General features: G+C 58.8%; 1 protein-coding gene across 1 annotated transcript in view; it reads right to left on the reverse strand.

Annotated features, from left to right (window-relative positions):
• Window positions 1–421: 421 nt before the first annotated feature.
• Window positions 422–15,406, reverse strand: part of PADI4 (peptidyl arginine deiminase 4) — a 33,336-nt gene continuing 18,351 nt past the window's right edge. Inside the window, exons 6-16 of the mRNA XM_070601403.1 lie at window positions 14,540–14,665; window positions 12,843–13,021; window positions 12,575–12,678; window positions 11,597–11,708; window positions 10,288–10,395; window positions 6,291–6,445; window positions 5,127–5,268; window positions 4,773–4,875; window positions 3,945–4,015; window positions 3,182–3,322; window positions 422–1,250 (exon numbers count right to left, since the gene is read on the reverse strand). Coding sequence (XP_070457504.1) covers window positions 1,017–1,250; window positions 3,182–3,322; window positions 3,945–4,015; window positions 4,773–4,875; window positions 5,127–5,268; window positions 6,291–6,445; window positions 10,288–10,395; window positions 11,597–11,708; window positions 12,575–12,678; window positions 12,843–13,021; window positions 14,540–14,665 — 1,475 coding nt within the window. The 3' untranslated portion in view covers window positions 422–1,016. The remainder of the gene's footprint in view (window positions 1,251–3,181; window positions 3,323–3,944; window positions 4,016–4,772; window positions 4,876–5,126; window positions 5,269–6,290; window positions 6,446–10,287; window positions 10,396–11,596; window positions 11,709–12,574; window positions 12,679–12,842; window positions 13,022–14,539; window positions 14,666–15,406) is intronic.

Here is a 15,406-nt window from a genome sequence, read left to right on the forward strand (position 1 = left end):
CATATAAGAAAACATCCCAAAGGACAGAGAGGGGACTAAGGACTTCATTCCACACAACCCACGGCTCTACTGCGTGCCGCGCCAGCTCTCGGGAGCCCCTGGCACGGCAGCAAACACGAGGGACAAGAGCCCACCAGGTGGGGCTTTCATGCTGGTGGGACAGAAATGACAAATGGGAGGGACAAAGAATTTGCTGATGTCTGGGCGTGTTTGATAATGACAGTCTGTCCCTTGGGTTCTTGCACGACCCGTCTGTCCCCTTTTTCTCCAAGGACACCCATGAATGTGGATACGATTCTTCAGCCCCAGCTTGGCCCTCAGGACCTTGTAACGTCACTTGTCTACGGAGAAGGCTGAGGCGACATGAGGACCATCCCTCCTGCGGGACTTGCCCCTCCTGCCCACGTGCCTGAGGGCCCAGTCTATCTTTATCATTTTATTTTTTGTCATGAAATACACATAAAAAGAAGCATATTTTATACACACACGTTAAAGTGAACAATCCATCTGTCTTGGGATGTCCACCTGGCCGGCTGTTTGGAACTGACTTCAATGCAGCTCTGAGGAGGGAGGGGCCGCACCCTCAGGGCTAAAGCTTAAAATCAGCTAGGCTGAGGTCATAGATTTTATAGACCAGATATACGCCCAGGAGCAAAAGACACGCCTTGGCCTTCGACCTCTCCTGGAAGCAGCTTCAAGCCTGTAATATCCAGTTCAAGCACGACGACGAGTGAAGGAGAAGGAACGAACGGTAGGACTGGCAGCCTGAGCGCGCGCACCGAGTGGTTCTAAAGCTTTCTTGCAGCAGAACTGAGTTTGCAAAGCCAGGACTATCTCTGGATCTTCAGAGGAGGGTCCCAGGGGCCGGGACACGGCAAGGAAACAAGCCACTGCCGGGAGGGAGGCCACCCCTGGGGGGGCCAAAACGTCCCCAAGAGCTCTGGCTGGGCCCCACTGCAGGGGACCAGCGCCTCTGGCCAGGAGCTTCCCGAGCGAGAGGACGTCACAGGACGGGCTCAGGGCACCATGTGCCACCACTTGAAGGCAAAGGGCTGCCGGCGCACGTTGGTGCCGCAGTGGACCTCGCCGTGCCGGACGTGGTAGGAGGAGAAGTCGTCGATGAAGGTGCAGTGGAGGCCCAGAGGCTCCAGCAGGGACCGCACCTTCTCCTCCAGGCAGCAGCGGCCGTGGATGACGGGCCCGAAGGGCTTGGGGATGCCCAGGTGCTTGCCCAGCACAAGCATGTTCACCTGCAGAGAGAGGGCACCGTCAGGGGCAGCCAGCCTTGCTGTCCGAGCACCCCCTCTTCTTTGATGGCCCCCTTCACAGATGAGGAAACTGAGGCCCACACAGGTAAAGTGGGCTACCGAAGTCCAGCCAGCTCTCTAGGACTTATCCCCAAGTCTGTCGCATCCAGGGTCCATGCTCTTAACACCATACTCTCCTTCCCCACCTGCCACCTTCTGGCAAACTCTATTACTCAAGGCCCAGCTCAAATGCCACCTCCTCTGTGAAGCCGCCCATGATTCCCCAAACTCTGACAATTAGTCACCCTCCTCTGTGCTCCCATAGCTCCCAGCACGGTGCCTGCACACAGCAGGCACTTACTAAGTATCTGTTAAATGGATGAATAAGTGACTACCTCTTTTGTAGCCCTTTCCGTACATTATAACATATGTAAATGACTGTTTCCTCCATGATATTGGGAAGCAGCCTGGTGAAGCGAAAGGACGAGGATGTTGGCTCCAGGCCAAGGTGGCTTTGAATCCCAGCAATACTACTCAACAGCTGTGTGACCTTAGGCAAGTCACTTGACCTCTCTGAGCCTCATCAGCAAAATGAGCCCAAACGCATTTCCATTGCTCCAACAATCAGATAAGAGCATGTATGCGGAGCACTGAGCCAGCAGGTAGTAAGCGCAGAGTCAGTCCCCAGGGCTCACGAGTCACTGAGGGGCATCTTATTCTCTGTCATGGCTCAGACACAGCCCAAGCTGAGGGCCTCACACTCAGTTTCTCTGCTGCTTCATGCCCATGTGCCGCCTCCCGCGGCAGGGCGAGTGCTCAGGCTCCCTCCAGGGGCCCGGAACAGTGAAGGTGGGAGTCAGCCCTCAGGCATTACAGACGGCGGATGGCGTCATCGAGACGCCCCCCCCACCCCCAGCCACAGACAGCAGCTTTCCTTCCTGAGCCGGGCAAGCTGGCTGGGCACAACCAGAGAAGGCACAAAGTGCTGGGGGCCAAGGAATTCTATTCAGCGCTGCGAGGGGGGCGGCCCCTCCTCCTTGCTCTGGTCCAGGAGCCCCGTGTTCTAAACATCATCCTTGGCAGCCTCTCAATGCATAAAACAGAAAAAACCCGAACCACTGGGTCCGAGGCACCGCCATGAAGCCCCAGGGCCCTGGGGAGGCCAGTCTGACCAGCACTGTGCGGGGGACCAGCAGCTCCTCCCTGGACTGTAACCCCGCCCAGCAGGGGGGGTGGCTGTGGGCCCAGCGGAACTGGGGGAGTTTCTGCCCGGCCCTTGGCCCCCTTTGAGGAGACAGCAGCAGGGCAGCGGGATGGCGAAAACAGAGCAGATCACTTCACCACGGTGCTTGGGGGTCGCGGCTAAAAGTGCTTGACAAAGGCGCATCCCCCTCAAGTCCACTCTTCAGAGGCGAGCATCCCACCCAGGCCGCAGCACCAGCCTCACCTCCTCCCAGAGGCCTTCCAGGACCCCTGCGTCTGGAGAGGAGCCCCCACCTTTATTCCCTCTCAAACGTAACCTCAGAGCATCTTGCTTGTTGCTTGTCTCCCCCCTACTCCACCCCTACTTTGTGCCCCACACCGCATGGAAGCCCACAGGGCCAGTGCACCCTGGTGGTTAGAGCGTGGCTCTGCAGCCAGACCCCTGGCTTTATATCCCAGCTCAGAATCCCGCCTCTTGCCAGCTGTGTGTTCTTGTGCCAGAGACCTCGCCTCTCTGTACCTCCTCTGTCAAGTGGGGGTGATGACAGTCTCTGACTCCCAGGGTGGTTGTGAGATGCCCAAAGCCGCTCTGTAAGCTGCATAGGGCCACACAAACCCCAAGGGGGCGAGCAGACAGCCAACCCTCCTGGACCCGCACCCAGAGCCCAGCGGGCCTCCCGGACTTCAGGCCATTGGCAAAGGCGGGCCGATCCCAAAGCCCACCTCCTCACCATGTTTGGGAAAAGGGCTTCAGCCTTGTGGGTCCCTTTGGAGTCCTGCTGGAGCTTGAAGAGCTGAGGGATGTCGATGATGTCCCGCTCCGTCAGGCCCAGCTCCCGCTTCAGCACCTCCCGGTTCCAGTCGATGCAGCTCTGGGGTGGGGAGGGGGGAGCGGTGGGCATGGCGGGGCCGACCCGGGTGGGGGTGGGGGTTGCTGCCGGGAGGGTAGTCTGTGGCTGAGGCCAAGGGAAGGACCAGGGACAGGGCAGGAGGCGGCAATGGGCACCTGGTTCTCTTCCTCCTTCCCCGGCTGCTCTGCTCTGCTCCTTCCCCCTGCCTCTCGCTTCTGCTCCTGCGTCCCTGTCTTTCTGGTCGCTGTCACTCTAGTGCTTGGCTTCCCTCCTGCCCCTGTCCCTCTTTTGCTGAGAGTTTCATCTGTCTTTCTCTGACCCTGGCCTCCCCGACCTCCTCTCTTTTCCACCTTTAGTGCGCTCCCGTAACGGGGACAACAGAATCCCCCCATCTCTCTCTCTCTCTCTCTCTCTCTCTCTCTCTCTCTCTCTCTCTCCGCTCTCTCTCTCTCTCTCTCTCTCTCTCTCTCTCTCTCCGCATGCATTTGCCAAGACCCCAGAGCCGTGCCCCACGGAGCCGACATGCGCCCGCCCGTGCAGGCCTCTGCCTTGTGCCTCTGGTGGCAGTGACGGTGGCTGGGAACGGGGCGGGGTTGTCAGGGCTGCCCAGGATGTGGGATCTCCTGGGCACCCAGGCCAGTACCTCCACGTATGAATTCTGTTCTCTCAATTTCTTGTTTGACAGAATGTCCTTTATTTTCTGCCGTTTTCTTTCTGTCGTGAAGGAAAAGAAAAAAATAATGCAGATGAATTCAGAGGTTGAGTTCCCTCTTCCCAGCAGGCGCTGTGGGGACTCAGTTTTCTCCTCTACAAAATGGGGGCAGCAATAATTCCTCACATACAGGTTTGTCTGAGCGTCCGGGAGGCAAATGCCTTTAATGAGATATTTTATCGGGGTCAGTTCTCATTAAAGGGGTGCTCATCCCCTTCGATTCATCTCCAAAGGAAGCCCGTTTGCCAAGGGACAAACAGGGTCCGACCACTGCCCGAAGCCACACGACATACTACAGATATTAGGTGAAAACTCGCAGCCTCTGACCCCGGTCCATGTCGCTGGACTTTACTGAAAAAATAAGATTTCCTTCCGTGCTCCAGCCAGACGGAACTGTTTTCAGATCTTCGAACACATCTTGCTTTCTCCTACCTCTGAGCCTTTGCATTCACTGCTCCCTCTATCTGGAATCTCTCTCTTCCTCTCATCCCACCGCCCCATTTGCCTGGCCAACTCCTACTCAGCCCTCACGCTCCTGCTTGGTCTTTGCCTCCTCCAGGAAGCCTTCCTTGAACTCCTCCCAGACACCCCACCCCCCAACAAAGCCTTTCTGGTGTAGCTGTTTCCTTGACTCACTTGCCCTGGACTGTGAGCCCCGAGACCGGGAGCTATTCTGTCCTGTTCACACAGCTAAGCTTAGCTTAGCACCCGGCCTGGCACATAGTAGGTGCTCAAAAGAACAAGGCATGGCCTACTTACTAGTGACTCCTTCGAAAAGCAGCGCCTCCCCGTGGCCCTCCTTCAGCAGCTCCTGGAACAGTTTGTAGCAGGACCTGGGGCTGGCCAGAAGCAGCCGGAAGCCCTGGAGGCAGAGACACTGGGGTCAGAGGTCAGCTGTGCCCCAGGGGGCCCCCCCGAGGAGGAAGACTCCTCCAGGGTGCAGGGAGCGTGGCTTGGACCCAGGCTGGCCACCTCGTCCATGCCCCCTCCCGGGGGTGGGGTGGCGGAGAAGCAGAGTCAGGCAGGTAAGGGGGCCTCCCGGCAGAGTGCAGAGCTGGGCCTGGAACCCAGGCCGGAGGCGCATGGCTTCCTCCAGGCAGCCCCCCACAGCACCTTCTTGTGCACGGGAACGAAGGTCATGAACTCGTCCACGTGGCCCACGTACAGCCAGTCGGAGTAGAGCTCCACGGGCGCCTGCACCTGCTGGGCGACCAGGAAGTCCCGCAGGGCCTGGTGCATCTCCTGGCTCTCGTGGCTGCCAACGCAGGAAGGAAGGCGTATCACGGGGTGGGGGGTCAACAGGAGGTCTCTGAGGGACTGGAGGCTTGGCCAAGGGGTCAGGTTCTCCTTCAGAGAAGGGACTCAGAAGCCTAGGATGCCTTTATTATATCCCCTAACATTTGAGGAATTTAGGAATTGTCACCCCAGTTTTATTGGGGGAAACTGAGGCAGAGAGTCAGTAAGGTCAACAGGACCAGAGCTTAGCCTCAGAAAGCACTGCCTGTTGACTCAGCCTAGATGCTAGAGCTGTGGGTAAACATGGGGTTGGGAGCTGGTCCCACCTGAGCTGGTGACCCCTTGTTAGCTGTGTGGCCTTGGGGATGTTCCTTCTCTTTTCTGAGCTTCTCCTTGCTCTGGCCTCCAAGGTCCTTCATGACTTAGCCCTTTGGCCTTCCTCTTGCTTAATCCGTTTTAGCTACTCTGGCCTTCTTGAGCATGCCCAGCTCATTCCTGCCTCAGGGCCTTTGCACATGCTCTTTCATCTGCCAGGAACCCTCTACCCCAGATCTCCATGCAGCCATGTCCTTCCAGTCATCAGGCTGCGGCTCAAAAACCCCCTCCCCAGAGGGGCCCTTCCTGATCACTCCAACTAACACAGTTCCCACTCCTCTGCTCCTCCCTGTTTGGCTTTCTTCACTATTTGAAATTATCTTATTTGTTTACTTTTCTATTATTTGTCTCTTCCACTAGTGGGAAGGGCTTGTCTGTCATGTTCACAGCTGTGTCCCTTGTCAGCTCCTAGCATAGCGCCCAGCACACAGTAGGTGCTCAGGAAGTATTCACTGACTGAGAGAGTGTGTGCGGCGGAGCTGTAATATGGACTTGGGTCTATCCAGCTCCGAAGACAGTACTCCTCGCCCTGCACTAGGATTCCTCTCGGATGCCCTCCAGTTTGCCACACCCTCGTGGGTTGGGAGCAAGTCAGGAAGCCTTCTGCTCTGGCCTCTGCTGTTCCAGGGCATCCCTGGGTCCAGCCCTCCGCGCCCCGCCCCTCACCTGGGGTAACTGCTGCTCCCGATGAGAACCCTGCCCAGGGGGTACGTCTTCCCCGCGACCGTGACGGGCGGGCTCACTTCCAGGTTGCCGAAGGAGTCGAGGTCAGTAATCTCCTCTGTCTGGGCCCCTCGAGTCACGTAGCCAAAATCTGGACCCTGAGATGGGAGAAAAACGTGCCAAGCGTTAGGGAGCCAAGCCTCGGGGTGAAGAGAGGGCGGGGTCCAAGTTCAAGGACTAGCCTGTTGCAGGAAGGAACCGGGTAACATCAGCAGCCGGTACACAGCAGGTGCCGTTAGGATCTGCGGGATGTTGGAGGCGTGCTGGAGTGGGTGGGCGGGGGAAGGCAGCGGCGTTTGTGGAGTCCCTAATGCTTGTAAGCCTGAACTTGGGCATCATAACAAATCTGCAAAATATCATTTTTATCCTCATTTTGCAGAGAAGAAACTAAGCTCCGAGTTGGGTGTGGCTTCTTCAGGTCCCACAGCCAGGCTGTGGGAGGACCAGGATTTGGGCTGTCTCTACAGCGGGCCCTCCTGGTCCACACCCTGAGTCATCCTGATCTTGGGCTGGAAGGAGCTTCGCCGAATGGCTGTGACGTCTCCACGTGGATCTTCGTGAGAAGAGCAGGTGGATGACCCATCTCTCACCCTCGGTTTGCTTCCCACAGTAACGTGTCGAGCGGCTGAAAGCAGCACAGCTTTATTCTCTGACAGTCCTGGAGGTCGGAGGTCTGAAATCAGTTTCCTGGGGCTCAAGGGGCGCCGGGGCTAGCTGCTTCCAGAGGCTCGGAGGGAAATCTGTTTCCTTGTCTGTTTTTGTTTTTAACTTTTTTTTTTGAGGAAGATTAGCTCTCAGCTAACATCTGCCACCAATCCTCCTCTTTTTGCTGAGGAAGACTGGCCCTGAGCTAACATCCGTGCCCATCTTCCTCTACTTTATATGTGGGACACCTACCACAGCATGGCTTGCCAAGCGGTGCCATGTCCACACCCGGGATCCGAACCAGTGAACCCCAGGCTGCCAAAGTAGAACATTCGCATGTAACGGCTGCGCCACCGGGTTGACCCCTTCCTTGCCTTTTTGAGCTCCTGGTGGCCAACCTGGCTGGTGGCCTCCTGCTCCGTCTTCAGGGTGCATCACTCCATCGTCACACGCCTCCTCCCGCCCCGACGCTCCTTCCTCCTTCTTATCTGGAGGGTTACGATTACAGACAGGCCACCCAGATGACCCAGGATAACCGCCCCCTCACAAGATCCCTGACTTAATCACATCTGCAACATCCCTTTTGCACACGAGAAAGCATCAGGTTCCACTGATTAGGACGTGGACCTATTCGAGGGGCCATCATTCAGTCTACCGCCCTAGCAATGATTACCCCGTTTCTCAGATTCTAAACAAATGGCCTTACCACGGCCAACAAGCCCACAGGCTCTGTCCTCCCTCCTGCCCCATGCCCCATCACCTCTCTGACCACCTCTCCCACCACTCTTCCTCTTGTTCGCTCTGCTCCACCCCTTCTGGTCCCCTTGCTCTTCCTTGAACATGCTAGGCATAGTCTGCCTCAGGGCCTTTGCACTGGCTGTTGCCTCTGCCTAGAACACTCTACCCAGACATCCATATGGCCAACTCCTTCACGTCTTTTGAGTTTTTGCTCCAATGTCAACTTCCCAATGCGGCCTACCCTGCCCGTGCTATTTAAAATTGCAGTCGAATCCTCCCCACCACTCTGGCACCTGGGAGCCCCTGATTCTGCTCTTCCTTTTTCTAAAGTATTTGATTCCACCTTCCAACATACGATGGAATTTATTTGCTAGATTTCTTGTTTATTGTCTGTCTCTCTGGACTAGAAGGTCAACTGCGTGAGGGCGGGGGCCTTGGCATTGCACCCTGATGGGTTCCAATTGCCTAGAACAGGGCCGGGCACAGAGGATGTGCTCAGACTGTTTGATGAATGAATGATCAATTCACGCAAGTCACTGCCCTGGCTCTCGCCAGGAGTGGGGGTCAGCTCCATAGGCTGCAAGCTTGAATTTCTGCAGGCACATGACGGGGTGTCCACTGTCTGCAGAAGTGGCTCCCCAAGAGGGGGGATGCTCACAGGTGCCACCTGACGCAGCTCCCGGCACAGCCTCAGAAATGCTGCCCTTTCCATTCTCCCCAGGCTTTCTGGTTCGTCAAAGATTAAAGTCCCAGAGGGTGTGAATCCATCCTTAACACCCGCTAACCTCCCATTTTCACAACCGGAGAGCAAAGCCCGGGCTCAGAGTTTCTGTCGTCATTTGTATCGAGCTGGCTTTAATAATTTAATTTTGTTGTAATTCTGTTTCATTTCACCGTTGCCTTCTATTTATGGTACGTGCTATTGGTCTTCACAAGCAGAGGTGGGACAGAAGCTACCGACATCGTCTTATGGGAAGAACACCCACTGTGTGTCAGGCTGCGGGCTAGGTGCCCGCGGTCCAGCGATGGGCGCCTCGGCCCCAGGCCCCGCCCTTGGGGTGCTTCCAGTCCACAGGGAGGCAGATGATGAAAAGTAACAAGTCGGTGATTTAGAACAAAATACTCAGAAGAAAACAACAAGGTGCTGTGGTCGAGAAGGCCAGGCACTGGCTGGGGTGTCCTTCGGTGGCAGGACGGCCTCACTGAGGAGGGCATCGGCGCTGGGACCTTCAATGTCAGCGTCAACCTTCAAAAGTCGGGCCCATTTAAAGAACAGGGAGGCCAGTGGGGCTGGAGCGGGTGAGGGACAGAGAAAGTGGCCCATGAGGGGGTCGGAGAAGCAGGCGGGGCCCTTGTCACACTGGGAATATCAAGTAGGAGACACGGCCACTGCACAGAGCAGGACTGGAACCAGCGAGAAGGGCCGAAGTCCCAGCGGCAGCTGGCTGGTTTCTCCCCTCGCTCCTCAAACACTTTAACCTGATTCCGCGGCAGAGAGACAGCGTGGACCCAATGGACACCAGCACCAGTCAGCACAGGAGAGGGAGCGTGACAAGGTGCTGAGCGAGACTCCGGTCTCCTTCCACCGCCTCCTGTGTGGGAAGGCCGCCTCCCCTCCCTCGGGGCGCAGGGTGCTCCTTGAAAAGCCACTCATCCTGGCCAACCTTGCGTGCCACACTGTTTCCTGCCTTTTCCCTGGCGCCTGGAGCCAAGGGGCTGTGAGGGCGGGGGGCCGGCCTTGGTCCTCTGGGACAGCAGTGGGTCACAGGGGGTCAGAGCGAGCTCACGGAGCCGCCGGCCTGGTTTGCACTCCAGCTTCTCCATTCTCTTTCTGTGCGACCTTGGGAAAGCTGCTTAGCCTCTCTGAGCCTCATTTCTTCATCTATGAAATGGGCCGAGGGATAGCATCTACATTAAAGGTCATCAGACAAATTAAATGAGTCAGTGCCAGTAAAGAGTTTAGCCATGACTGACACAGAACGCATGTTCGATAAATGCCCCCATTATTATCATTATTATTATAATTCTGTGCTGAGTCTGCACGAAGCTGCCGGGCCGGCCAAGCATAAGTCACCAGTATGTCACCCCCACCCCACCCCCCAAACACATGTAGAGTCTTTGGCGGATAAAGTCGCACCTAGGAAAAGACCACCCTGATTCTGAACGCCGCACCCACCCCATACCCCAGAAAGAGCCCCTGAAGGCCAGACCCCACCCGAAAGGCAGAGCTGCCAGCAGGACGGTGGGGAAGGTTCTGGCCCTGGCCGCACCCCCACCTTGCAGCAAGAGCATCTTCAGTGGAACAGGACGCCCAAGCCTGACCTGCGTCCTGGGCAGGGTTATCTGGAGGACCAGGTGAGCTGGTGGCTGGAAAGGGCTTTGGGAAAGGAAGAGCGGATGTCACCCTGGTCCTGGGAGAAACAGCATGGCCCACTGTGCGGTCGCCGCCTGAGCAGGAGCGCAGGCTCAGCCCAGGGAGGGCTGGGGAGACAGGCAGGAGGCAGGAGGCCTCAGGGACAGGCGTTTCGGCAGCGGGCGCCCCCCCACCAGCACGTACCCGCACGCATTTGATGGGGAACTCCTTCAGGCCTCTGTTCCTCGGGGAGTCAAAGACCACGGGCAGCGTTTTGTGCGGGGCCTGGATGTAGCCCACTTCCATCTCATCCTGCGCAGAGCCAGTGGGAGGGAGGCCGTGAGGCGGGGAGCCAGGGAGCGGGGCGCCTACCACCCAGTGTTAGGAGGTGATGGGGGGAGGGAGGGGTCTGTGGGAACATGGAGGAGGGGCCCTTCCCCGATGCGGCTGGGATGGGTCGAGAAGACTTCTGGGAGGGAGCACTGCTGAGCTGAGGCCTGGAGGGTGGCAATCAGAGCAGCCCGCCCCAAAGCGGGGCAGGTGAGGCCCCAGCCGGGCCCTGGGGCAGAGCGGGTGAGGCTCAGAAACGCATCTGTGCACAGCCTGCCCAGATTCCAGCAGGCGGATGTGACACTGGACACAGAGCACCAGGAGGCTGAGCCGAGGAAATGGCCACCCCTGTGGGTCAAAGTGGGTGGCACAGCAGCCACTTCATAGGGTTCACCCCAATCTCACACAGATGGAACGACGAGAAAGGAGGAGACGGTGTCATCTGGGGGGTTAGGAGAAAGATGCACGAATTCCCACCGGAGGCAAGGGGGAAACTCCCAGAGGGGAAGCATTCAAGCTGGGGGCGGACGAGCGTGATCTGGACATGGTGGGGGGAGTGGGCAGGGCAACAGAGAAGGAACAGGATGGCCACAGGCGTGGAGGTGAGAGCAGGGCAGACGGCACGGAAGGGCACGGAGTCCCGGGGCAATTCAAGGGCATTCAGCCACCGCTGCCCACGGGCACTGAGCTGAAGGAGGCTGAGTCTCTGCCCTCAGGGAGCTCACGGCACAGAAGCAGACCCGTGACACAGTGTGGCCGGTGCGGTGGCAGGCTGGCACTAGGTGAGGGGGGTGGCCAGGTTGGGAGGGCCCTGGAGGCAACCTGGGAGCCATGGAGAGTGCTGGAGCAGGGCTGTGGCCTGGTCTGTGGCCCAGCCCAGGAAGGCTGGCTCGGAGGGATGGCCACTCGAGGGCCTCTTGAGCTCTGCAGCATTTGTGAGGTCGTCTGAGAGCTTCTAAGCAGCAAGACGACGCCCATCTTGGTGACAGCAGGCCCGCGGTGGCCCGCAGGGAATGGCAGTTGAACCACTTGCCTGAGCCCCCCGTGCAAGGACCCTCAGAGGCTCCACCCACCCTGCCCATCTGCCAGGCCGAGCCCTGGAGCCCGGGTCCTCCAGCGTCCCTTGACCCTCGGGGACGTTCATCCCGTGCGCCCTGGCTCGCCCGCCCCCAGGGCCGCAGACCTGCATCCACTGGTCGTCCTGGTTCTCCTCCTCGGAGCACACAGTCAGCTTGCACTTGGCCTTCTTGGCCAGAGCGCTCACCGACTTCAGGAAGTCCTCATTTTCCAGTACCCTAGAAAGAGCACCAGAGAAGCTCCTCAGTGCTCTGGAGTCCCGGCCACGGCCTCGGCCAGGCTCTGAGGGAGACGCTGGGCCTCTGCGGGGTCCCAGGGGTGGAGCAGCTGCCCCGGTCGGGACCAAGCAGAAGAGGCACGCGGCGGGCGCTCCGAGACGCCGGCTCCTTCTGTCTCTGCTCTCAGCGAGCATCACCTCACTGGATTCTCGTGACAATCCACGAGGGGAGCTAGGGCACCCCCTTCCACCGAGGAGGTCAGTGCTCAAGGTCACGCCGGCTGGGGACAGCACTGGGACTCGGACCCTGCCTTACTGGCTTCCCACCCATGTCCTGACCACCACGTTACACTCCCACCTCTTCCGCCCTGAAGCAATGGGCAGAGGAGAGGGCAGGGTCCCCTGAGACCGCAGCGGACCAGCAGGTGCTCTCAGGCTGCAGGACGGAGCAACCTGTTCAAATGCACACGGGCCCCACCCCAGAGACACGGCCCAGCAGGAAGGCGCATTCTCAATGAGTCCACAGGCGTTTCCGGTGCAGAAGGTGCCCGGGCCACACTCAGAGCCCTGGAAGCCCTGGAAGGCTCAGGGACCGAGGGTTCTCATCCTCAGGTCTAGCAAACTCTACAGGCCCCCGGAGCTAACGCAGCCCTCAGCCTGCATCAGGGCAGGAGAGTGACAACAAAAACAACAGTAATCACTCTCCCGGCCTTGGGATGGGTGCAAGCAAGCCGCAAGCCCTGAGCGAGTCAGAAAGGGGTGAGTTTTTCCCATTCACACGGCAAGTGCGCAGTGGGCCCGCGGCCAGAACTCCGGGCTCCCCTGGCGTGTCTGTGCCCCGCCCCCCAGCGCTCCAGGGCCCCTCACCTGCACACGTACACCTCCTCTGGGGGCTGGGTGTTGGGGGTCATGATCCAGGGGGCCACACGGAAGGCCACGCTGTCCTGGAAAACCAGGGCCTTGGGGAACTCCTGCAATGGGGTGGGTGGGGGAGCGGCCGTCACGGCAGCCGGGGCCCAACAGCTACTTCCCAGCAGCTGTTTGGAGCCCCCTCCCCAGGTGGGCTCTTCACTGCACCCCCCCCCCGCCAAGTTGGGCCACTGCCTGGAAGCCCAGGTCCCCTCTCTGGGCCTACCGGTTTGGACGCGCCCAGCAGGGAGACGGTGAGGGAGACGAGCCCTGAGAAGCTGGCGTCCGGGAAGGCGAGGCCCTCCACGTGGAAGTCCACGCTGTGCTGGCCGCCCGGGAGCTCCAGGGCGTGAGACGGCTGCTGCGGCCCCAGGACCACCTTGTACCTGGACCGCTGTTTGTCCCCTGGGGAGGGCAGGGGCGGCTCAGGTCTGTGTCCCGACCGCTGGAGACCCCGTCTTCTCCTCCGTGGTGCTGTGCCGCCTTCCCAGGGCCACCGCGTGCCACCCCTGAGGGGCCCTCATGGTGAAATCTGGCCAGAGCTTCCATTTAGGAGACAGACTAAGGCCTCTGCTAGGACATCACCCCCCTTGGCTGGGAGTCCAGGAAGCGGGGAGGGGGTGCTCGAGCCACTCCCAACTTTACAGGAGCCCATTATACATTGTGGTTCGTCCATTCATTCATTCATTCATTCCCGAGCACCTGCTCCCAGCTGACATGGGGGAGCCCAGGCAGACGGTCACTGTCCTGGGTCCCAGGGAGTGCACAGCCTCCCGGGTGAGTAGGGAAGAGCAAAGTGGGTCAGATCACAGCCAGTAATCAGTGCTATGATGGAGGGAAGCACAGAGGGCTTCCTGGAGGAGGTGATGCCTCCATGGAGGCAAGCAGTGGGTTTGTCACCAGACAATGTCAGTCTAATCACTGTTCTAGAATGGAAGTAAGTCAGATCAAGTCGTGCCTTGGCACAAAACCCTCCGATGGCTTCCCTGTCTCCCTGAGACTAGGAGCCAAAGTCACATTCCATGCCTACTGGATCGGGCCCCTTCCCCTCCGCCCTTCCTCTCGAGCCTCATCTACTGCTTTACCGCTGGTGCACTGCACTCCAGTGGCACCGACTCCCTGTGTCCCTCAAGCCCACGGGCACCAGCCTGCCTCAAGGCCTTGGCACCTGTGGTTCCATTGGCCTAAAACGCCCTTCCCCGGGTGTCTGTGTGGCTGTCCCCACCCCTCCTTCTGCTCAAATGACACCTAATGGGGGAGGCTCCCCTGACCACCCTGGCTCCACGCCCTCAGACTCCACCCTCCCCCACACCCCTGCTCTGTCGCATTCTTCTGCACAGCATTTCATGCCACCTGACGCACTGGGTGTGTTCCTCAATTATTTGACGCATCGTCTCTCCCAACCTGTCCCCGAGGGCGGGGACTCTGTCCGCTCTTTGCTCCATGCCCTGGGCCTGGCACCGCGCGGCACTCAGCAGCAGGTGCTCACGAGCTGCTGCGACGTTCTGCCGTCTTTGATTTGTGGGATGTGAGAGAACAAATTATCACATAACACACGCAGGCAGCTTGGAGTCAAAGATCTCCGCAAACAAGAGTCCTCGTGCGTGTGTGTGTGCGTGTGTGAGTCAGGGACAGAGAGAGACACACAAAGAACAAGGACAACAGTCCTCGGGAGGGAGGGGATTTCCTCCTCGGTGCTCACCAGCACCAGACACCATCTTGTTCGTTTGTCTGCGTTTTGTCTGCGTGTCCTTTCGAGGAGGCAGTGGGCAGAGATGTCGTCCATCTTGCTCACTGCTGTATCCTCCGTTCTTAGAACCCGGCACACAGTAGGTGCTCAGGAATTATTTGCCGAAGCGGGTATGAAGGGGCTGTGCCCCGCTGGCGGGGGCAGGAAGGGAACACCCAGGGCCAAGGACTCACGATGGATGCGGAACACCCTGACTTTGTCCATCTCAGATTTGGCCACGTGGAGCACCAGCTGATGCGTGGAGAAGAAGTCCCTGGGGGTCTTTGTGCTCAGGGTCACCAGGGACATGTCCTCCAGCTCTGGAACAAGAAGGGCGCGGCCTGAGACCCTCCCCACTCTGCTCCTCCCTCCCCTCCCCCGCTCTTCTCTCCCCGCTCCTCCCTCCCGCACCCCGACTCCTCCTCTCAGATCACCCTTTACCGTCATTTCCTGGTATTATTTTTTTTTAACGCTCTTTCCAGTATTTAAATGATGCTTTTCATTTTGGAATTAAAGCTAAGCAAGTTTTTGGTCTCCTCCCACTGGGATGAGCTTAGCAAGTAAGCTCGGCGAAGCAGAGACCACATACAGTCTGCTCGTCGCTCTGTCCCAGCTCCTGGAACCTAGAAGCACCTAGAACAGCGACTGGCACGTGGCAGGTGCTGATAGCTATTTCCGGAATGAGTGAGTGGAGAGGCTTCTCCCCTGGGCCTGCGTGGGAAGGGACCCACCCTGAACAGCGGCCGACAGAGGCGTGGGGTGAGCGAGGCCAGACATCAGCCACAGGGTTGAGGGCCCTGGGGTGGGCAGGGTTTGAACCCTGGATCTGGGTGAGCTCCAGGGAGGTACTGCAGCTCTCAGGGCGGGTTTTCTCATCCGCGAACACGGCTGGGAGTAGTGCCCACACAGAGGGAAGAGGGAGGTCATGTGTGTGAAGTGCTTATCCCTGTGCTCGGCGTCCTGGGTGTGCCCACAGAGGGGGCTGGCTCTTGCGATCGCTGCCGTGTGCCGGGCACCAGGTAGAAGCTGCAGCCGGGCAGCAGGCCAGGCCAACCGCATGC

Source organism: Equus przewalskii, chromosome 2 (genome assembly GCF_037783145.1).
Source record: "Equus przewalskii isolate Varuska chromosome 2, EquPr2, whole genome shotgun sequence".
Taxonomy (NCBI): domain Eukaryota; kingdom Metazoa; phylum Chordata; class Mammalia; order Perissodactyla; family Equidae; genus Equus; species Equus przewalskii.